Source organism: Penicillium samsonianum (genome assembly GCF_028829775.1).
Source record: "Penicillium samsonianum strain IBT 33392 chromosome Unknown utg000003l_segment0_segment0, whole genome shotgun sequence".
Classification (NCBI taxonomy): domain Eukaryota; kingdom Fungi; phylum Ascomycota; class Eurotiomycetes; order Eurotiales; family Aspergillaceae; genus Penicillium; species Penicillium samsonianum.
Genome location: NW_026643261.1, coordinates 2,415,099 through 2,430,707, shown reverse-complemented (window position 1 = coordinate 2,430,707; position 15,609 = coordinate 2,415,099). Strand labels below are relative to the sequence as shown.

At 49.1% G+C, this 15,609-nt stretch overlaps 9 protein-coding genes across 9 annotated transcripts; 3 read left to right on the top strand and 6 right to left on the bottom strand.

Moving 5' to 3' along the window:
• Window positions 1–433: 433 nt before the first annotated feature.
• Window positions 434–1,047, bottom strand: N7471_004516 (nuclear transport factor 2 family protein; the record flags this gene model as incomplete). The annotated part of the gene is made up of 2 exons (XM_057277235.1): window positions 434–472; window positions 532–1,047. 2 exons carry the CDS (start codon window positions 1,045–1,047, stop codon window positions 434–436), a joined length of 555 nt encoding a protein of 184 aa, XP_057136845.1.
• Window positions 1,048–2,083: 1,036 nt separating this feature from the next.
• On the top strand, window positions 2,084–3,411 carry N7471_004515 (uncharacterized protein; the record flags this gene model as incomplete). The annotated part of the gene is made up of 4 exons (XM_057277234.1): window positions 2,084–2,176; window positions 2,235–2,691; window positions 2,744–2,830; window positions 2,888–3,411. The coding sequence occupies 4 exons, from the start codon at window positions 2,084–2,086 to the stop codon at window positions 3,409–3,411; spliced, it is 1,161 nt and encodes a 386-aa protein (XP_057136844.1).
• A 799-nt stretch (window positions 3,412–4,210) lies between these two features.
• On the bottom strand, window positions 4,211–5,163 carry N7471_004514 (acetamidase/formamidase family protein; the record flags this gene model as incomplete). Its single annotated transcript, XM_057277233.1, has 2 exons — window positions 4,211–4,351; window positions 4,408–5,163. 2 exons carry the CDS (start codon window positions 5,161–5,163, stop codon window positions 4,211–4,213), a joined length of 897 nt encoding a protein of 298 aa, XP_057136843.1.
• A 976-nt stretch (window positions 5,164–6,139) lies between these two features.
• On the bottom strand, window positions 6,140–7,363 carry N7471_004513 (PP2C family serine/threonine-protein phosphatase; the record flags this gene model as incomplete). The annotated part of the gene is made up of 5 exons (XM_057277232.1): window positions 6,140–6,516; window positions 6,573–6,675; window positions 6,735–7,029; window positions 7,089–7,198; window positions 7,268–7,363. The coding sequence occupies 5 exons, from the start codon at window positions 7,361–7,363 to the stop codon at window positions 6,140–6,142; spliced, it is 981 nt and encodes a 326-aa protein (XP_057136842.1).
• Window positions 7,364–7,893: 530 nt separating this feature from the next.
• N7471_004512 (cytochrome b5-like heme/steroid binding domain-containing protein) lies at window positions 7,894–8,985 on the top strand (the record flags this gene model as incomplete). The annotated part of the gene is made up of 1 exon (XM_057277231.1): window positions 7,894–8,985. The coding sequence occupies one exon, from the start codon at window positions 7,894–7,896 to the stop codon at window positions 8,983–8,985; it is 1,092 nt and encodes a 363-aa protein (XP_057136841.1).
• A 221-nt stretch (window positions 8,986–9,206) lies between these two features.
• On the bottom strand, window positions 9,207–9,719 carry fkbp3 (peptidylprolyl isomerase family protein FPR2; the record flags this gene model as incomplete). The annotated part of the gene is made up of 2 exons (XM_057277230.1): window positions 9,207–9,372; window positions 9,490–9,719. 2 exons carry the CDS (start codon window positions 9,717–9,719, stop codon window positions 9,207–9,209), a joined length of 396 nt encoding a protein of 131 aa, XP_057136840.1.
• A 520-nt stretch (window positions 9,720–10,239) lies between these two features.
• On the bottom strand, window positions 10,240–12,115 carry N7471_004510 (uncharacterized protein; the record flags this gene model as incomplete). The annotated part of the gene is made up of 6 exons (XM_057277229.1): window positions 10,240–10,916; window positions 10,968–11,336; window positions 11,420–11,571; window positions 11,640–11,756; window positions 11,814–11,863; window positions 11,972–12,115. 6 exons carry the CDS (start codon window positions 12,113–12,115, stop codon window positions 10,240–10,242), a joined length of 1,509 nt encoding a protein of 502 aa, XP_057136839.1.
• A 603-nt stretch (window positions 12,116–12,718) lies between these two features.
• Window positions 12,719–13,771, bottom strand: zrfB (low-affinity Zn(2+) transporter ZRT2; the record flags this gene model as incomplete). The annotated part of the gene is made up of 1 exon (XM_057277228.1): window positions 12,719–13,771. One exon carries the CDS (start codon window positions 13,769–13,771, stop codon window positions 12,719–12,721), a length of 1,053 nt encoding a protein of 350 aa, XP_057136838.1.
• Window positions 13,772–14,804: 1,033 nt separating this feature from the next.
• N7471_004508 (uncharacterized protein) lies at window positions 14,805–15,609 on the top strand (the record flags this gene model as incomplete). Its single annotated transcript, XM_057277227.1, has 2 exons — window positions 14,805–15,033; window positions 15,092–15,609. The coding sequence occupies 2 exons, from the start codon at window positions 14,805–14,807 to the stop codon at window positions 15,607–15,609; spliced, it is 747 nt and encodes a 248-aa protein (XP_057136837.1).

Sequence of the window (15,609 nt, the reverse complement as noted above, 5' to 3'; positions counted from 1 at the left end):
CAAAACTTTATCCCTCTCTAAAAGAGTTCCAATCAATTAAAGTCTGATAGGTCTTTCCTAGCTGACTTATTTCTGATATGTTACTGGCGAGGCGTGAATAAGTCTTAGGAGCTTAAGCGTTGGTACCTCATGTCTGTCGACTAGGTAATAGAAAGCCAACGCGTTGCAAAGGATAGCCGGTACGTAGCCAGGCTTCTGAGCAACTAGGTCGTCTTGATTTCCAAGATGTTACCTGCAAGTTAAGGCGAAGTCCTTTCTTTCTCTCTCTGTCTCTCTCATTCTACTTGTCCTGTTTGAATAATTCAATTCCTTTTAGACAGTTTGGGTTGTAACAAATAACGTCAAAGCGCAAGTCGTAGAAAAATAACGAATTGATTGAGCTTTCATGCTTGAATGGTCTGGCTATAAATACATATATTGGCTCTTTTTAAAACTAGCACACGAAAACAGACATGTTGCCAATTTGGGGACCCTAGATACATATTGGGTTAGCAACTTGTCTGCAGCCAGCTCGCGGGATAATGCACTCACCATATAAACAAGATTTCGGTGAACAATACGCCAGGTACCAGTAAGCTGACGTTGCCAGTTATCCTGATATTGGCCATAGGCATAGTCCACATCATTCGCCTTGTCTCCTTTCCCGAAGTGGGCGGCACGGAAGTATGTCACCGACTTTGCCGTGATGGGGGAAAGTACATCGATCCGTTGTGTACCATAAAGATGTTGCGTGGTTACACATCCCAGGCTCGTGCCTAGCACGGATTGAATCGTTTTCAGCGGGGTCAGCACGTTGAGGGGCGCCGAGTAGTTGGCTGTCGCGTCGGTGGTAAAGACCTTGCTAAGAGCGTCGAAGTCTTTACCGTCAATAGCGAAAGCATAGATGGCTAAAGTATTTCGAATTGCCTCAATCGTGCCAGCATCGGTATAGACCTCGGGCGCGTAGCCACTGGCAAGGGACGAAATCTCGATAGGAGCGACATCGCTGGTCGCCACAGCCGAGCTCGCGACGGCGAACGAGAGTGCGCAGAAAGAGAAGAATTTCATTTTGTTCACAGAAAGATCAAATAGATGTATAGAAAGGCAAGGGTGGAGCAAGGGTGTTGCTCTTTATTATAGGAGACTTTGTACTTCATAATTCTGCATCCACCAATCTCAATCTCGGCTGTGCTTCCCCTGAGATCCGAGATGAAATGAACCGAATATCCTCGCTTATACGGAGCAATTACTACATATGTACTCATAAGCTAGTGTGCTAGTGTCGGGCAAAAACTTGAACTAATAGGAACAGCGCGCAAAGCTTAGCGTCTAGGTTGTCGAGCAGCCAATATGACAGGACGATATAAATCGAATCCGTTATGGAGAACGCTGTGACAGGACAGAAGGCTTCGCTTCGATCATTAGATCTAGAAGTGGGGATAGCAAGGGTATATTGGCTTTGTCGGCTCGACGCGACGACCGCGGGCTTTTCTCCAAATTGACACTTTCCCGGGGGTAAGCCCCTCGCTTGTTGCTGTGGCTGCGCCAGCCATATTAAACAGAATACAAGCGCAATCAAAATCTCTAGGCATCGGCTAGTCTGAGAAAGTTCTTACGGAGTACCTCAACTGTACTCCATGCTCTCCACCTCCTCTCAGTTCAGTCTTTGAAACAATACATCAACTAAGATATTAATTCAGACTGCCCATTCCCCATTCTAACCCCCTCCAGCAACGGGTATCGTAGTCGGGCCGAAGCGAATAATGCCCCTCAGGATCTGGCCCCCACATATCTGGCCCCAAAATGGCTTTTGATACGGCCCCAAAATGAGCCCGGGAGTGAGCTCCCAATCCATACAACCCCAGCGATTTTGCATTGCATTGTTGCTCTCATAGGTCTACAATATATATTGTAGATTGTTCGTGTAGACTAGGTTTGGGAGCCCTGCAAGCGGCGACAGCCCCGGGGCCATGAAGGGACATGTTATTTAACCCGTTTCACTTGTCTGCTCCATTTTTGTGTTAAATTTTTGCGCCAGACACCATATATATGGGCGACGCTCTTTGGTAGACCGTAGGTGTCCATTCCAGCATTACTTTCAAAAATGGATTTGGCCCTCCACCACCTCTCTTCCGGCTGGGAGAAACGAGCCGAGGCCACAATGGAGGTTCCATTGATATCCAAACAGGGTCAGACGGTAAGAAACTTTGCGAATCTCACGAAAGAACAATTTAGTCTGAGCTTAACGGTTTTAGATAGTGATGTGGATTGGGGTGGCACTCTCATTTGTTCTCATTGTTATTCGAACACACGTTCAATATCAAAATAGCAAGCAGCTATTCCTCAATGACTACTGGATATTCCTCGCCATGCTCTGCCACTTAGCAACCGCTATAGTCTACCAATTTGCCATGTCCCCCATGTACGAGGTCGCATATATCGGGGCAGGATTGAAGACTCCGACGGCGGGATTTATGGATCGAGCATCGGTTTTCCTCAAATTACAATATGCTGCCGATATTCTCATATGGACCGCGTTGTGGTCGGTCAAGTTTTCGCTTCTCTTCTTTTTCTGGCGGTTGTTTGACTCGGTGAATTCTTCCATAAGGGTGTTCTGGTGGATCATGTGTGGGATCACTGCGTCGACATGGATCATAAGTGTGGTAATGCAGGAATTTGCTTGTGATCCTATCAGCAATTTCTTCATACTAGGTAAAAAAAAGACCAGGCTTTCCTTTTTATTAGCCATACTAACTCAATTTAGGAGCATGTTCATCCAAGAAAGATCTATTCATCTCAAACCTCATTTTCCGCTTTTCTATCGGGGCCGACATTGCAGGTGATGTTTGCGGTTGGTTATTCCCTCTCAGCCAAAACTGCCTTGTATATTAACCCATCTCATATATAGTAATGTTGATCCCCTTTCCCCTGCTCTATAAATTGAAGATCAACCGTCGAAAGCGCTGGATCTTGATTGGTTTATTCACACTGCCAATTATTCCAATTATATTCGCCATCTTACGCCTGGTCATGACCAACCCGAAAACACACAACGTCGATCCGATAAAATTCCAACTATTCTCTTTGCTAGAAAACACTGCCGCAATTGTTACCTCCTGTCTACCCGCCTTCCGTCTCTTCGTTGCCAACGTGCATAATCCCACGGTCCATAGTGATTCGCGACCCTCCCATCGGTATTCGCGAGGCCTTCGTGGCTCATACAGAAACTTCGGAGCTTCGTCGCTAAACAAGCAACAGGCAGGAATCCCTTTCGACTCCTTCAACTATGGATCTCATGATACACATATAGTTCATGATAAAGGTTTAATTGGGAAAGCGATCTCAAAGGACAGTGATGAGGAGTGTCTCAATCCTTACAATCCCACACCTACTCACGGTGTTCTTGTCACACAAGAATATCATGTCACCTGATTCAAGATAGAAATAGATCTATCTCGCTATGCATAATGATAGCTTTTGATGACGCTGCTATCTTGACTACAGCATGTATGTGTGGTAGATAATTTACCCCCACCCATAGCGATACTCAGGCTACAATCACGGTGTTAAGAATCGATAATACACTATCTGTAACCTACACAAAGGGGCTATATTCCTCTTTGCGCGATATATCAACTATGCACGGGCCATTTTGGTTATCCACATAGTATGTCCAGACCCACCGATTTAATATCCTGAGGCGACGATCACTCCAGAGTACGTGCCGCCTAAGAAATAGTACCCACGTCCTGGTGCCTAGTACCGAGGCACCAGACACCAAGAAACAAGGCTTATCTCTGGTAAAAACGAAATCTGTACTCCCTTTTTGGACTTCGTTATGGTCTGTAGGACTTTAATTCTACTCAACACAATCAGTTTGTTCAATGCATATTCCAGCATTGAGTCCTTTGAGTGAAGAGGCTCACGCCCTCACAAAAGTGGCAGCTAAGATATGCCCGGTATATTCACCATACCGATTTAAGGGTACGTACGGATTAAGTAGCTATAGATTTCTCGGTCAAATAGAAGACTCCGTATTAAGAATATAATGCTCGCTCGAGTAACGCTTATCCTGAATCATGCAAATACAACATCACAACCACACCAGTATATGTCCAATAGAAATGAAACCACAACAAAACCAATCAATGTTCTCAGGAGGGTATCACGCCAGCTTATGTCCTCTTGAGATCAATCAAGGACCTCTCCCAAAAAAAAAAAAGAAAGTAGATTAAGAGAAGATGCCTAAGGGCAGTGTCATAGCCACCTCAAAATTGGGCACGTTGACCACTTCAGCAATATGCAAGTCACCAGCAACACTAGCAAGAATGTATGCCTCGCTGCGAGTGAGACCCTTAGTCTGCACCAACCACTGTATAAGGTTCCGAGTAGCACTTCTGGTAGCCTCGTACAGGTCAGGAGCAACACCGAGAGCACCGTAGGTTCCAAGGTCGGGGAGAGGGTTTGGTATTTGGGCGCGGGGGGAGTCTGGAATTGGGGAGCAGTCATCCAGGGTTGGTTCTTGAGGAGCTCGAAGCGGAGGGTAGCGCGAATCGGGGTTTCGATGGCGGTTCCGCAGACCTCGCCGTGGCCCTGCGCAGCGTGACCGTCACCGCAGCTGAAGAGGGCGCCGGTAGTTTGAACAGGAAGGAAGACGGTGGAGCCGACGCTGAGCTCCCGGCAGTCCATATTTCCGCCGGCGTTTGTGGGCGGGACGGTCGAGAGTTCTTCGTCATTGGCTGGGGCCAGACCCATGCATCCGAGGAAGGGACGCAAGGGGATCCGCATGTGTTTGAATTGAGCGAAGCCTGCTTCGCGGTTCAGCTCCCAGATCTTGATCTCGGGCTCTGGGAATTCGTCTGCCAGCAGACCGAAGCCTGGGATGATGGCGGACCAGCCCCAGTCAGCAACCTGAAGGTCCAGGACTTCCACTTTGAGCACATCGCCGGGTTGGGCGTCGTTCATATAGATTGGGCCGAAGACGGGATTGGCTAGGCCGAGATCCAACGTCTTGATGGCTGAGGCCTTGGATGACGTGTCGAGCTGGCCATTGCTACTGTCAATAGCATCGAAAGAGACAGTCTCGCCGGAGGAGATGGTGAACTTGGGGGTGTTTCGACGGGACCACTTTTGGTGGCTACATTCTCTTCCCACATGGAAGTTACTCCATTCCTTTGGTGCCATACCGAATGTTTGAGGGTCCTCGAGTTTCAGTCAGGATCATTGAAGGGATGCAATATATGGAAAGACGGATCTGAAGGCAATAAGGGAAATGAAAAAAATGGGGCCAGGATGGGAAGAAAAAAAATCCGTGGAATAGACGGGCGATTTTGTATCTAACGAGCTCGGGAGATCCTCTTCAGGGTTGACCGTTCTGGAAGGTGGCTACAGCCGGATCTTATGCTTCTTTTTGCCAGCTCCACTCCGAGACTGACTCGCCTGCCTAAAGTAGTTTGACAGGTTTCCAACAGATTGGTCTCGTCCCCCCTGTCGGAACCTCTGGGTTTTCAACAGTAGATCCATTGGAGTATGAAGAATCGCGAGGTCTGGTTGGATAAAACTGGGCAGAGCGGCTGTAAGCGACAAGCAGACAACCTTGTAGGGTGGGGGAGGTTACGGAGAACCCGATTGTAGCATTTTATACGGAGTAACTGCAGTTATAGTTTCAATCTATACAATATAAAATTCTAATATACCATTTAATGGAAAAGCAAAAGCCGCGGAAAACCCAAGTTTCACTTACCTATGTCGTAGGTAATTTGCCAGATTCCAAGGTTTCTCCGTATAAATACGCCACGATTGAATTGATTGGTAAACGTTTCTTGTTTTTTTTTTTTTTTTCTCCTTTCAATTAGGCTCGGACCAAGTGATGAAAAGAAGAAATATAGTTAAAATGAATTCAAATAATCGAAATATTAAATATTAAATAAGCAATTATTCCTTAAAAATCCAGAATAGTCTAAACTAGTCCAACACCACCTTCTTCATTGGGTAAGGAGCGAACCGTTGGTAGGCTGTGAGTGGCACAGCTGCATAACATTTTCCAAGTGGAACTTTGGGCCCCGGCTAACTTTGCTAACTAGTATAACCTTGGAAGGACTATACAACATACAGAGTGCATATGTATATCTTGTGTAGCATTGGATATATAATTCAGATCTCACGATCCCTGTCCGTCCAACATCGCTACAATACACGATGCATTGTCACTGCGAGGCCTGTTAGCACTATTGGTGGCGATTTCTTGTGCAATTTCATTCGCTCGTTTTCCCCGCATCGATAACTTCATCACGTGCTGAACCAGGTTCGTATCATCCACTCGATCGGTAACTCCGTCAGACACCACTAGTAGCAGGTAACGGCGGTCCGTGTGCAACGTCCGTCGTGAGGTGTATGGCTCATTGGATAGGAAGTTGCCCCGAGATTCCGATCGGCTGGTAGCTGACGAGGCGGGGTCTGGTACGGAGTTGTCCATGAAAGTATTCACCGGATTCTTGTACTGCAGGTCGCCTAGTGCTCGAGACATGTTCAAGGATCCTGTCCCTCAGCGAGTCAGTATTTAATTTGGAGGCTTACTCTCCTTTTTAACCCACCAAGGCGCTCTGTGCCGCTGCGTTTGTTGACTGCCCCGCCCGCCTTCTCAATTCGGGTCTTTTCGCTGGGAATTGAGGGCTTGTGAGCCACTGTGAGACGTCGCTAGTATGTGGCTGTTAGCATCCATGCTCAAATCAACTGAAATCAACGGCAGTGCGTACAATGTGATACGGGTGCTCCGTTTTGGGGTCCCGCTCGGCAAAGATAACGTGCGAGTCGCCCAGATTGGAGACAAGCAGCTCGCCCTTGGTGAGATTTACGCAACATATTGCCACTGTCGACCCTGAAATGGCAGGCTCGGCAGATTCATACTTGAACCTATCCAACAGAATACTGTCTTCCTCCGCCAGTGCTGCCTTGATAGCCGCAGCCCAATCGTCTCGTTCGAACTCCGGACGCCGCCCAAGCAGGTGGTGCAGACTGTTGTTAACTTGTTCTGAAACCAATCCAGAACCACTGGAGATATTGGTCAGTTCGAGACTGATTTAAAGGACGCATTTCGAGGCTTTCCTTACTGCCCATCATAGATTGCGAAGAATGCAATATTGTCCTTCGTATTTGAAGGAAATTGATTCGGAAAAATCACTGCGCACCGATCCTCTTGATACTTCCTACCACCCTGGGACTGCCATTTGATTATTGATAAGCACAATACCTAGGTAGCTGTGCGAGGATCATGTGCCTTAACACTCACTTGACCAGCCCCAGCATCAAAGAGCGTGATTGCGTCCGAGGTACACATTGTTTTACGGAACATCTGGTCCCTCAGAGCTTTGTGAGCCACAACCATGCTTGGGCAGTTGATAGACAAAATCAATCCCTCATAAGGGCATGGGCAAAGTTCTGTCACGATATCTACATATGTATGGATGATGATGATGATGATGCACTGACATCATGAACGCCTTCTGTTTTTGACTGATGCTAGGTCGTTTACCACCGATATCCAATTGGTGGCTTTCAATGGCTTCCCCGGAGTCCATTTCTTTCCCGGACAGATTTGCCAGCGATGTTGATATTTGACTGCCGCTAACGTATTCTATTTCCTCGGCACTTGGGGCAGATATCGTGGTAAATTCTTTTCTTTTAGACATCCCAATACAATGAGTCTAATAAATGCTCAAGAACATTGCAATATTACCCTACCAAATAGTATTTAACCTTCTATTGAGCAGATCATGAATGTTGCATAGATCCTCTATTGATAGCGCACGGGCCAATTTTCTCGGCGCGGCGAATCTGCAAGATCGTGATTCTAATCAGGAACAACCCTCTGGACTCACTTTTCTCACTTTCCGCGCATTTCTGATTTCGTTCAGTATGGGCTGGATAGGTGCAGGTGTACTAATAGCAACAATAGGCTACTTTCTCTACCGCTACCCTCCTCGCAACTGGGCCGAGTCTCGTTCTTTTGCCCCTCCGGAACCCAAACCCGACGCGCCGGTTGCCGCTGCCACCGCAGACGAGCCTGTGCAGCGGAAGCATGGCTCAGTGGCCTCAACGCCGTCAATAGTGACAGAGGAGGAGGATTCACAGAGCACACCCAAGGCTTCGGCTGCGAGCGTACCACTCCCCGTCCTTGCGGTTCCCACATTCAGCCTGGACAGCAGCGAGAGAGAGACCTCGCAACCCGGCACAATGCCGTCCATTTCACAAAGCATGAATGGAAGAGCAGAGCAACTACCCTCGACAAACTGTGATCATGGGGTACCAAAGTTCCAACCGCCACCGCAGCCATCTCTGGCACCCCCTCCTAAACCACAACCATATATACCCCCGAAGGCAACAACCACCGGCGCCTCTTCCCTAATGCCTCCTCCGCCTGTGCCACGGTCCCGACCAGCAACTCAAGCGAACCGCCTCACCCCCACAAGCACGCTCCAACCCCCACGGCTCAGCGGCAACTCCCTTGGCCCACCACCATCAGCAGCCGCCTCTCAGCGCGGCCTGGGCGCACCGAGCAGCGGCAGCCGTCTTAGCAACAGTACCCTCGCCCCGATACAGGTGTCTCTAAAGAAGTCCTCATCGCGTAAAGTGATTCTCGAGCCGGGATTCTCGCCCCTTGACTGGGCAGCGCTAGCAGCGAACCCGAAGAACAAGCTCCGCGGCGAAGGCCTTCCATCAGGCCTACTGCGTGTCACACCGTCAATTCTGAAGGAGCAGCACGGACGTAAGGGTCGTGATGCCTGGACTTCGTACCAGGGAAAGGTGTACAATATCTCGCCCTACGCCCCTTACCATCCAGGTGGGAGGGGTGAGCTCCTTCGAGGCGCGGGGAAGGACTCTGCACAGCTGTTCCAGGAGATCCACCCGTGGGTCAATTGGGAGGGGATCCTTAGCGAGTGTCTCGTCGGAATTCTGGTGTCGGAGCATGATACCCAGACCGAGAATGCTCTGGATGCGATGGACTGACACCTAATCCACTTCTTGATTGTCGTTCTACTTTGCTGTAATTGTTCAGCCGGTTTGTATACAGTGTACATCTTACCACATATAAATGAGATACCCTGCTGCTTTATTATAAAACCAACTCGCATGCGAAAAGGTATATATTTGTTCTTGGCCGGATATAATGGCCTGGTCATCAGAATCCCTCCCGGAGAGTCACTAGGTAGGTATCAAGCACCGCACATTCAAAGCTCATCCTTCACACCATCAATACCGACCAACTCGGTCTCAAACACCAACGTCGCACCGCCGGGAATAGGTCCAACACCGCGGTCGCCGTAGCCGAACTCGGGCGGGATAGTCAGCGTGCGCTTCTCGCCAATGCACATGTCAAGCAAACCCTGGTCCCATCTGTACACAACGAACACACGAATTAGCTTCCATACGAATAACCAAGATAAACAGGGATGTTTGTAGGCAAATGCACGATTGACATCCACAAACAGCCCCGGATAGCTTCCAACTCACCCCTTGATGACACGACCGGTACCAAGCTTGAATGTCAAAGGCGCTTTGCGCTTGTAGCTGGAGTCGAACTCGGATCCGTCGGACTGCAGGGTGCCGCGGTAGTGCATGGCAACTCCGTCGCCGTTGACTGTCTTGCGGGTGCACTCGACAGCGTGGGTGACTTCGATGCCGAGCTCGGCGGCAGCCGCGAGAGAGCCAAGGGCTGCGACGAGGATGGAAGTGAGACGCATTGTGTGTTTGTGGGGTTGATTGGGAAGAGGGGAATTAGGGAGATGAGGAGTTTGGGGATGTGGACAGATACATGGGCGGAGATTGGACCGAGGTTTAGCGTTGGTCTGTGCTTTAAGCTTATGGTTGCAAGGTTTACATCCATGGTTGTCAAATCAAGGATTCATTACAAGGAGATATTTATTGCTTAGTACCTATTTTGCCAATTCTCTTAGACTAGATCGGGCTTACAAAACACCACTTTTGTATGCACGAAAGATGCCAAAGGAAGCAGAGACTGGATAGATACATATGTACGTAGGTGGCTGAAACTATGTAGCAGTTATATACTTCGGGTTATTTGAATATTTGTGTTATTATTGACTATGATTATGTGGATATCCCACTGTGGTTCTACCTAAACAATTGAGACCGGAGCAACTGTTGGGTTTGAGGTCATATGGGGATGACATCTCCATTCCTGACCTTCGGCCATTCACCGACGATTGCCGTGCACCGAAAGCCATTCTAACCCTTCAACGTCTAGTCCACGGATTTATCATCACCATTAGGAAGACCCGGGGCGATGACTTGATCAGCAGCCGCTTGCAAATCATCCTCGCCCATATCGCCATCCCAGCCGTTGGAAACAAGGTAAGCACGGAATTTCTCGTCGCGCACCCTCAAATCCTCGCCCGTCAAATCAGGTACAAAGAAGAAAGTCACCAAAATCCCAACAACGCCACAAATAGCAGCAATAATGAAAGTCCACTTATTCCCCAGACGATCCTTGATAGGCTGAAACGCCTGCGTACCGACAGCAGCACCTGCCTTCCCAACAGCCGCAGAGAGCCCATAGCAAGTCCCTCGAACACCGGTAGCATACGACTCAGACGAAATCAGACCGAGCATATTGCCCGGACCGAAATTGCCCGAGCTCTGCATCAGTCCGTAGAAGACGACGAAGAGAGGCACGATCTTAGTAACGCGGTCGTAGGCGCAGCCAATAATTAGGCCAAAGATTAGGTATCCACTGAAGCCGATCATCATGATGCGCTTGCGGCCAAGGCGGTCGCAGAGAATGGCCCCCAGGAAGACGCCCGGCAGCGCGATTGCGCCGAGGAGGAGCTGCCATTCGCCTGTTTTTAGGATTGTGCCGTCGTGCACGACCGAGGAGATGATTGTACCGGAGAAAACGCCGTTGGGGAAGGTGACAAAGTCTATACATGTTAGTTTTGACATGTCTGTAAATACTGGGGAGGCTCTCTTACCGTAGAGGAACCAAGCACCGCAAGTCCCAATCAATGCTTTCCAGTAATACCGCAGCACAAGCATGTAGGGTACGTGTTTCTTGATCGCTCCGCGTCGGTACAGCACCGAGTTCAGCATGCGGATTCGGAAGTAAAACACCGACAGCGGCCAGATGCATCCTATACCAAAGCACACCCGCCACACGGTGCTGTAGTGGGACTGCTGACAGGCCGAGAGTACGATCAAAAAGATTGATACCGCGAATGGGCCTCCAAATGACAGGGGGAAGTTGGTTACCATGATGAATGCCGGGCCACGGTGCTTCGGGGTTAGATCATTTGCTGCTTCCGAGGCGGAAGTTGAAGAGGCCGGGTACTCGCCGCCGGCGCCTGGAGATAGTTAGTAGATTAACCAAATCGGAATGATGTCTTTGGGATATTAGGTAACGCAAATATATCGGGGTTTTACTTACCGAACCCGACAACGCCACGGGCAACCGTCATCATCCAGAACATGCCATCGATGGTAACGCCATGCGAGGCTGTGGCGAGAATACCTCCGACAACGATCATAAGGGTTGTGAAGACGATAGCGGTCTTACGACCGAGATAGTCGCATGTCAGTCTAGTATGGCATCGTCAGTCGTCAGAACCCTCCCATAGCCCTAACTTTTAGTAGTGTCTTGTTCGTACCCGATAACAACCTGCCCAATGACTTCGCCGACGAGTAGAGCATTCGAAACCCGCGTGCTGACAGTGGTAGTGTACTCCTTGGGGTATTCCTTTTTGAGGAGGACATTGGTCATAGTCCTATGGGGTGTATCGCGGTTAGACACAGTCGTGCATGGAAGCAATCACTCAACCCACATCAGATTGTTTTGATATCCATCGCTGATCAGAGCGAAGCCGCTTGCAAACTATTGAATACCATCCAGTTAGTCAGTCTGTCATTGGCTAACCTGAGCCGCGAGTGTGGGGAAAGCAAAATGTAACCTGGCATGGATAGGCCAGGATGATACACTCACAATAGTGAAGAGGTCTGACAGACTCTGTTGCTTCAACAACATGCCCGATGAATGAGTAGTGTCAACTTGGTCGATAGTGTCTTGAGTCACAGCCTTGGACCCATCGCACCCAGGGAGCGCGGTTAAGTCGCGTGCTGAAGCCATTTCGACAGCCTTGAGAGACGGTTTGGGGGAAGTTTTGGACAGTGATCCTTCCAGACAGGACTGGAGGGACCAAGGGTGTCAAACACCCCTGGTAATTCGCTGCTATTTATTTCATTTTCGACCTGTTGTACAAGCCCTTTGGAATTGGAGCGGGGAACCCCTGCCAGGAACTAGCCCTATGGTGGAAATGGTTAAGCGTGAACTAAGAATTAAGCTAATGGCTTGTCTACGGTTGGCTTCAAGGTTGGGCTTGGTATGCCTCGGAAAAGCACGTGGGTTATACGGAGATATAAGTAAGATCGGTCTTGTTGGACCTGGGTCTACTACAGGTTATGTTATCTACTGCTACTGCTTGACTGTCCTCGGTTGAATGGTTCTGATAGTTTTTTGCTCATTGGCTTAAGTAGATACATTCGCTAAGGTAACGCCGGGTATGTGTATGGCTAAAAGTCGCCCGAACCCGTGGGTATCACAGATGGAAGAAACGATATCTGACCATAATAGAAAATTTTTGCAAAGAAAAGCAAGACATGACGCATTATTGGGAAGAAGAATGTTCCCAGATTTTGTTTTTTAATCATCACTGAAGCAGCGGAGATACCCCTATGCCCATTTGCCCAGCAACGCCATGAGGGCGGCTCCAGCACAAAGAAGGAAGAAGGCAATCAGCACGTCGCGGATGGGAGCCTTGCGCATGGATTGGCTGAACATGAACTCATGGGCCATAAGCTCAACGAGGGCAGTATAGATGAGAATGCCAGCGGAGATAGAGTCAAAGACACCGTTGACGATGAGTGTGGTTCGGCCGGTAGGCGGGTAGCTGTTTCGAATACCCAAGCCAATAGCAATGGCAATTGGAGTCGAGATTCCAAAGGCAAACCCCAGGAAGTAGGGAGTGTTGCGCTTCGATTTGGGCCAAGGAATTGTAGCTAGTCGAGAACCAAGACCGAGTCCTTCAAAGGTTTGATGGAAGACAAGCACAATGTAAAGGGTAGTGAACTCGGCGCCTGACACTGCAAGAGTGAGACCAATGAAAACGGAGTGAAAGATAATACCGAACTCCAGGATGAAGATCGAAGTAAGCTGAGCGGCATAGTCCTCAACCGCTTGGATGTCGTTTTCGGAATCGCTGTTATCGTGATGCTCACGGGAATGACCAAGGTGATCCTCCCCTGGCATGTGAATCTTGGGCTCGTTGGATTCGTTGACAATAGAGTGATCATCGAGTTGGGTGTGGGTATTGCCTTCCTCGTCGTGCACATGTCCTTGGCCAAAGTGCGAGAAACGCATAACCATCAGCTCCACAAAGAAGAGAACAACAATGGTCATGAGAATGATGCCCTCGACCCAGCTGTACTCAGTAATTGGGCCGGTCAAGCACTCGTTCTTCAGTGCCTCTTCCGCCGGAGCCAACAGGTGAATGAAAGCAGTGGCAATGATCACACCGGATCCGAAGTATTTAGCAACGAAAAAGGCCCATTTGGGAAATCCACCATTCTTGCTAAAGCGACGGGCAAAGACCGGGAACAGAGCACCAAACATGGAGCCAATCATGATCACAAAGACGGAGGAGATCCGCAGGCCCATCCGGCCGTCGAACTCATTGCCGGATTCACAAGCATCCTCGCGCTTGAGGAGAGTAGAGTAAGACTCCATTGAGGTCGATTTATGGTGATACAAGAAGTATGGAAGAAGTGTAGAAGTGGGTCGAAAAGCAGGTCTATGAGAACCAATGAACTGCACAGAATACAAGCAAGGTAGAGAGATAATGGTGCAAGTGTCCCAATTGAGGAGAGAAGAATTTGTGATCCAGCTGAGACAAGAAGAATGGGTTTGATGACCACAAACTTGTAGCGGGGGGTGTGTGCGAGGCTAGTTGACCGCAATCCCCAAGGTCCTCGATGGTAGGCGAGATGCGTCGTTGGTACACTAACCACGCATGAAATTACCAGGAGATCCTGACAATGTCAAACTTTGTGGATCCTGATTGAACAGAAGATAGCGAGAAAGAAATAAAGGCTTCCTCGGCTGCCCGCGGGTGTATAAGTCGCACTGTGAGGTCGCACGGTGCAAATCTTTCAATAGGTTTTCTCGTCAGAACGAGTACCCTGGGAGCAAGGTCGGAAAATTCAGCCGATATAGATAATAAATCAACTCCTTTAAATGAGGGACAGAATCAAAACCGAATCAGAATCTGCGGGATCTTGATTATATTAATCACCGGGTGTCCCTGGAGGGGATCCATGGGGACCTTGGGAGCGCGAAGACGTCAACGACTGGAGTTTTACACTCTATCAGACCGGTACCGGGTACTTGAAAATCCATACAGTTGTGGGCGTAGCCGGAAGTACCCGGTACCAAGGACTAGCGTGTTGAGGACCTTGGGAGTCAGTTATCCGATTGCGGTTGCCGTGATTAAGTCACGTGGTCAGGAGATAATGTCCTCTCTGTGATCCAAGGTCTTTGTTCCATCTTTTTGTTCTTGATGGAATAGGTTAGGAAGACTGGAATGATTAGAAGGTTTTTGAAGGAACGTGGTTGACAGCCCCCTTGAGAGAGAGTCCTTTCCGCCCTTGCACGCGTTTCGAACGCGAATCGGAGGATCGGCGGCAAAAGCGCTTGGCATGGTCTTGAGGTCATAGGGAAAGCCTTTCGACCACGCCCTTGCGCAGTACCAGCACATTCGAACATGGCTCCTATTCGACGATATCTTCGCATTAGCAAATACTCAGTACTGGAATGTCGCATTTATCTGGAATCCCCATCTGATTCACGATGGCTCTTGGACTCTCGCAATCCTGTCCTCCCGCTCGTCATTGCTGCCGTTCGACCGTTAGTCCTTCCGAAGCTGCGTGAAGAGAATGAGCGATTGTTCATGCGCAAGAAGGGCAAGCCGGTCAAGGATGTCATTGTAGAAGGTATAGACCACTCGATATTCCTCGTATAACGAACCGAGTATGTTAACACATTACCTAGATGAATTCGAAGTGGCCATCTTCCTCCGCGAATCCCGCACCCGCCATTCGCTCCTCACGCGCAACAAGACATTCCAGGGAAAGGAAAATCAGGTTCAGGACTTGGAAATGGAGGTGAAACCAGACCATGCCTCAGGGGATACGGCTGCCAACCCGGTTAACTCGACAGGTGGCGAAATTATGATCGAGAGTGACAGTGAGCCTGATCTGGAATTGCATAATATTCCCGAATCGGAGGATGAAGTTGCACTGGGGAATGGACGTCGGTCAAGCAGGAGAAGTCGGACAACTAAGGAAGACTGGGCGACACCGGAAGACACGACTGGCAGTGATGAAAAGAAGCTTCGTTTCAGCACCCATTATGAGAGCTTCAATATCCATGGCTGGGTCTTATGTCTGTTGATCACCCGTAAGGGCGACAAAACCAGACCAAGTGCTGCGGTATCTGAGTCAAATCGGCAACCTCTGATGGAAGAATGGATTTCAACTCAGGCTCAGGCGTCTGTTGACGACGATTGA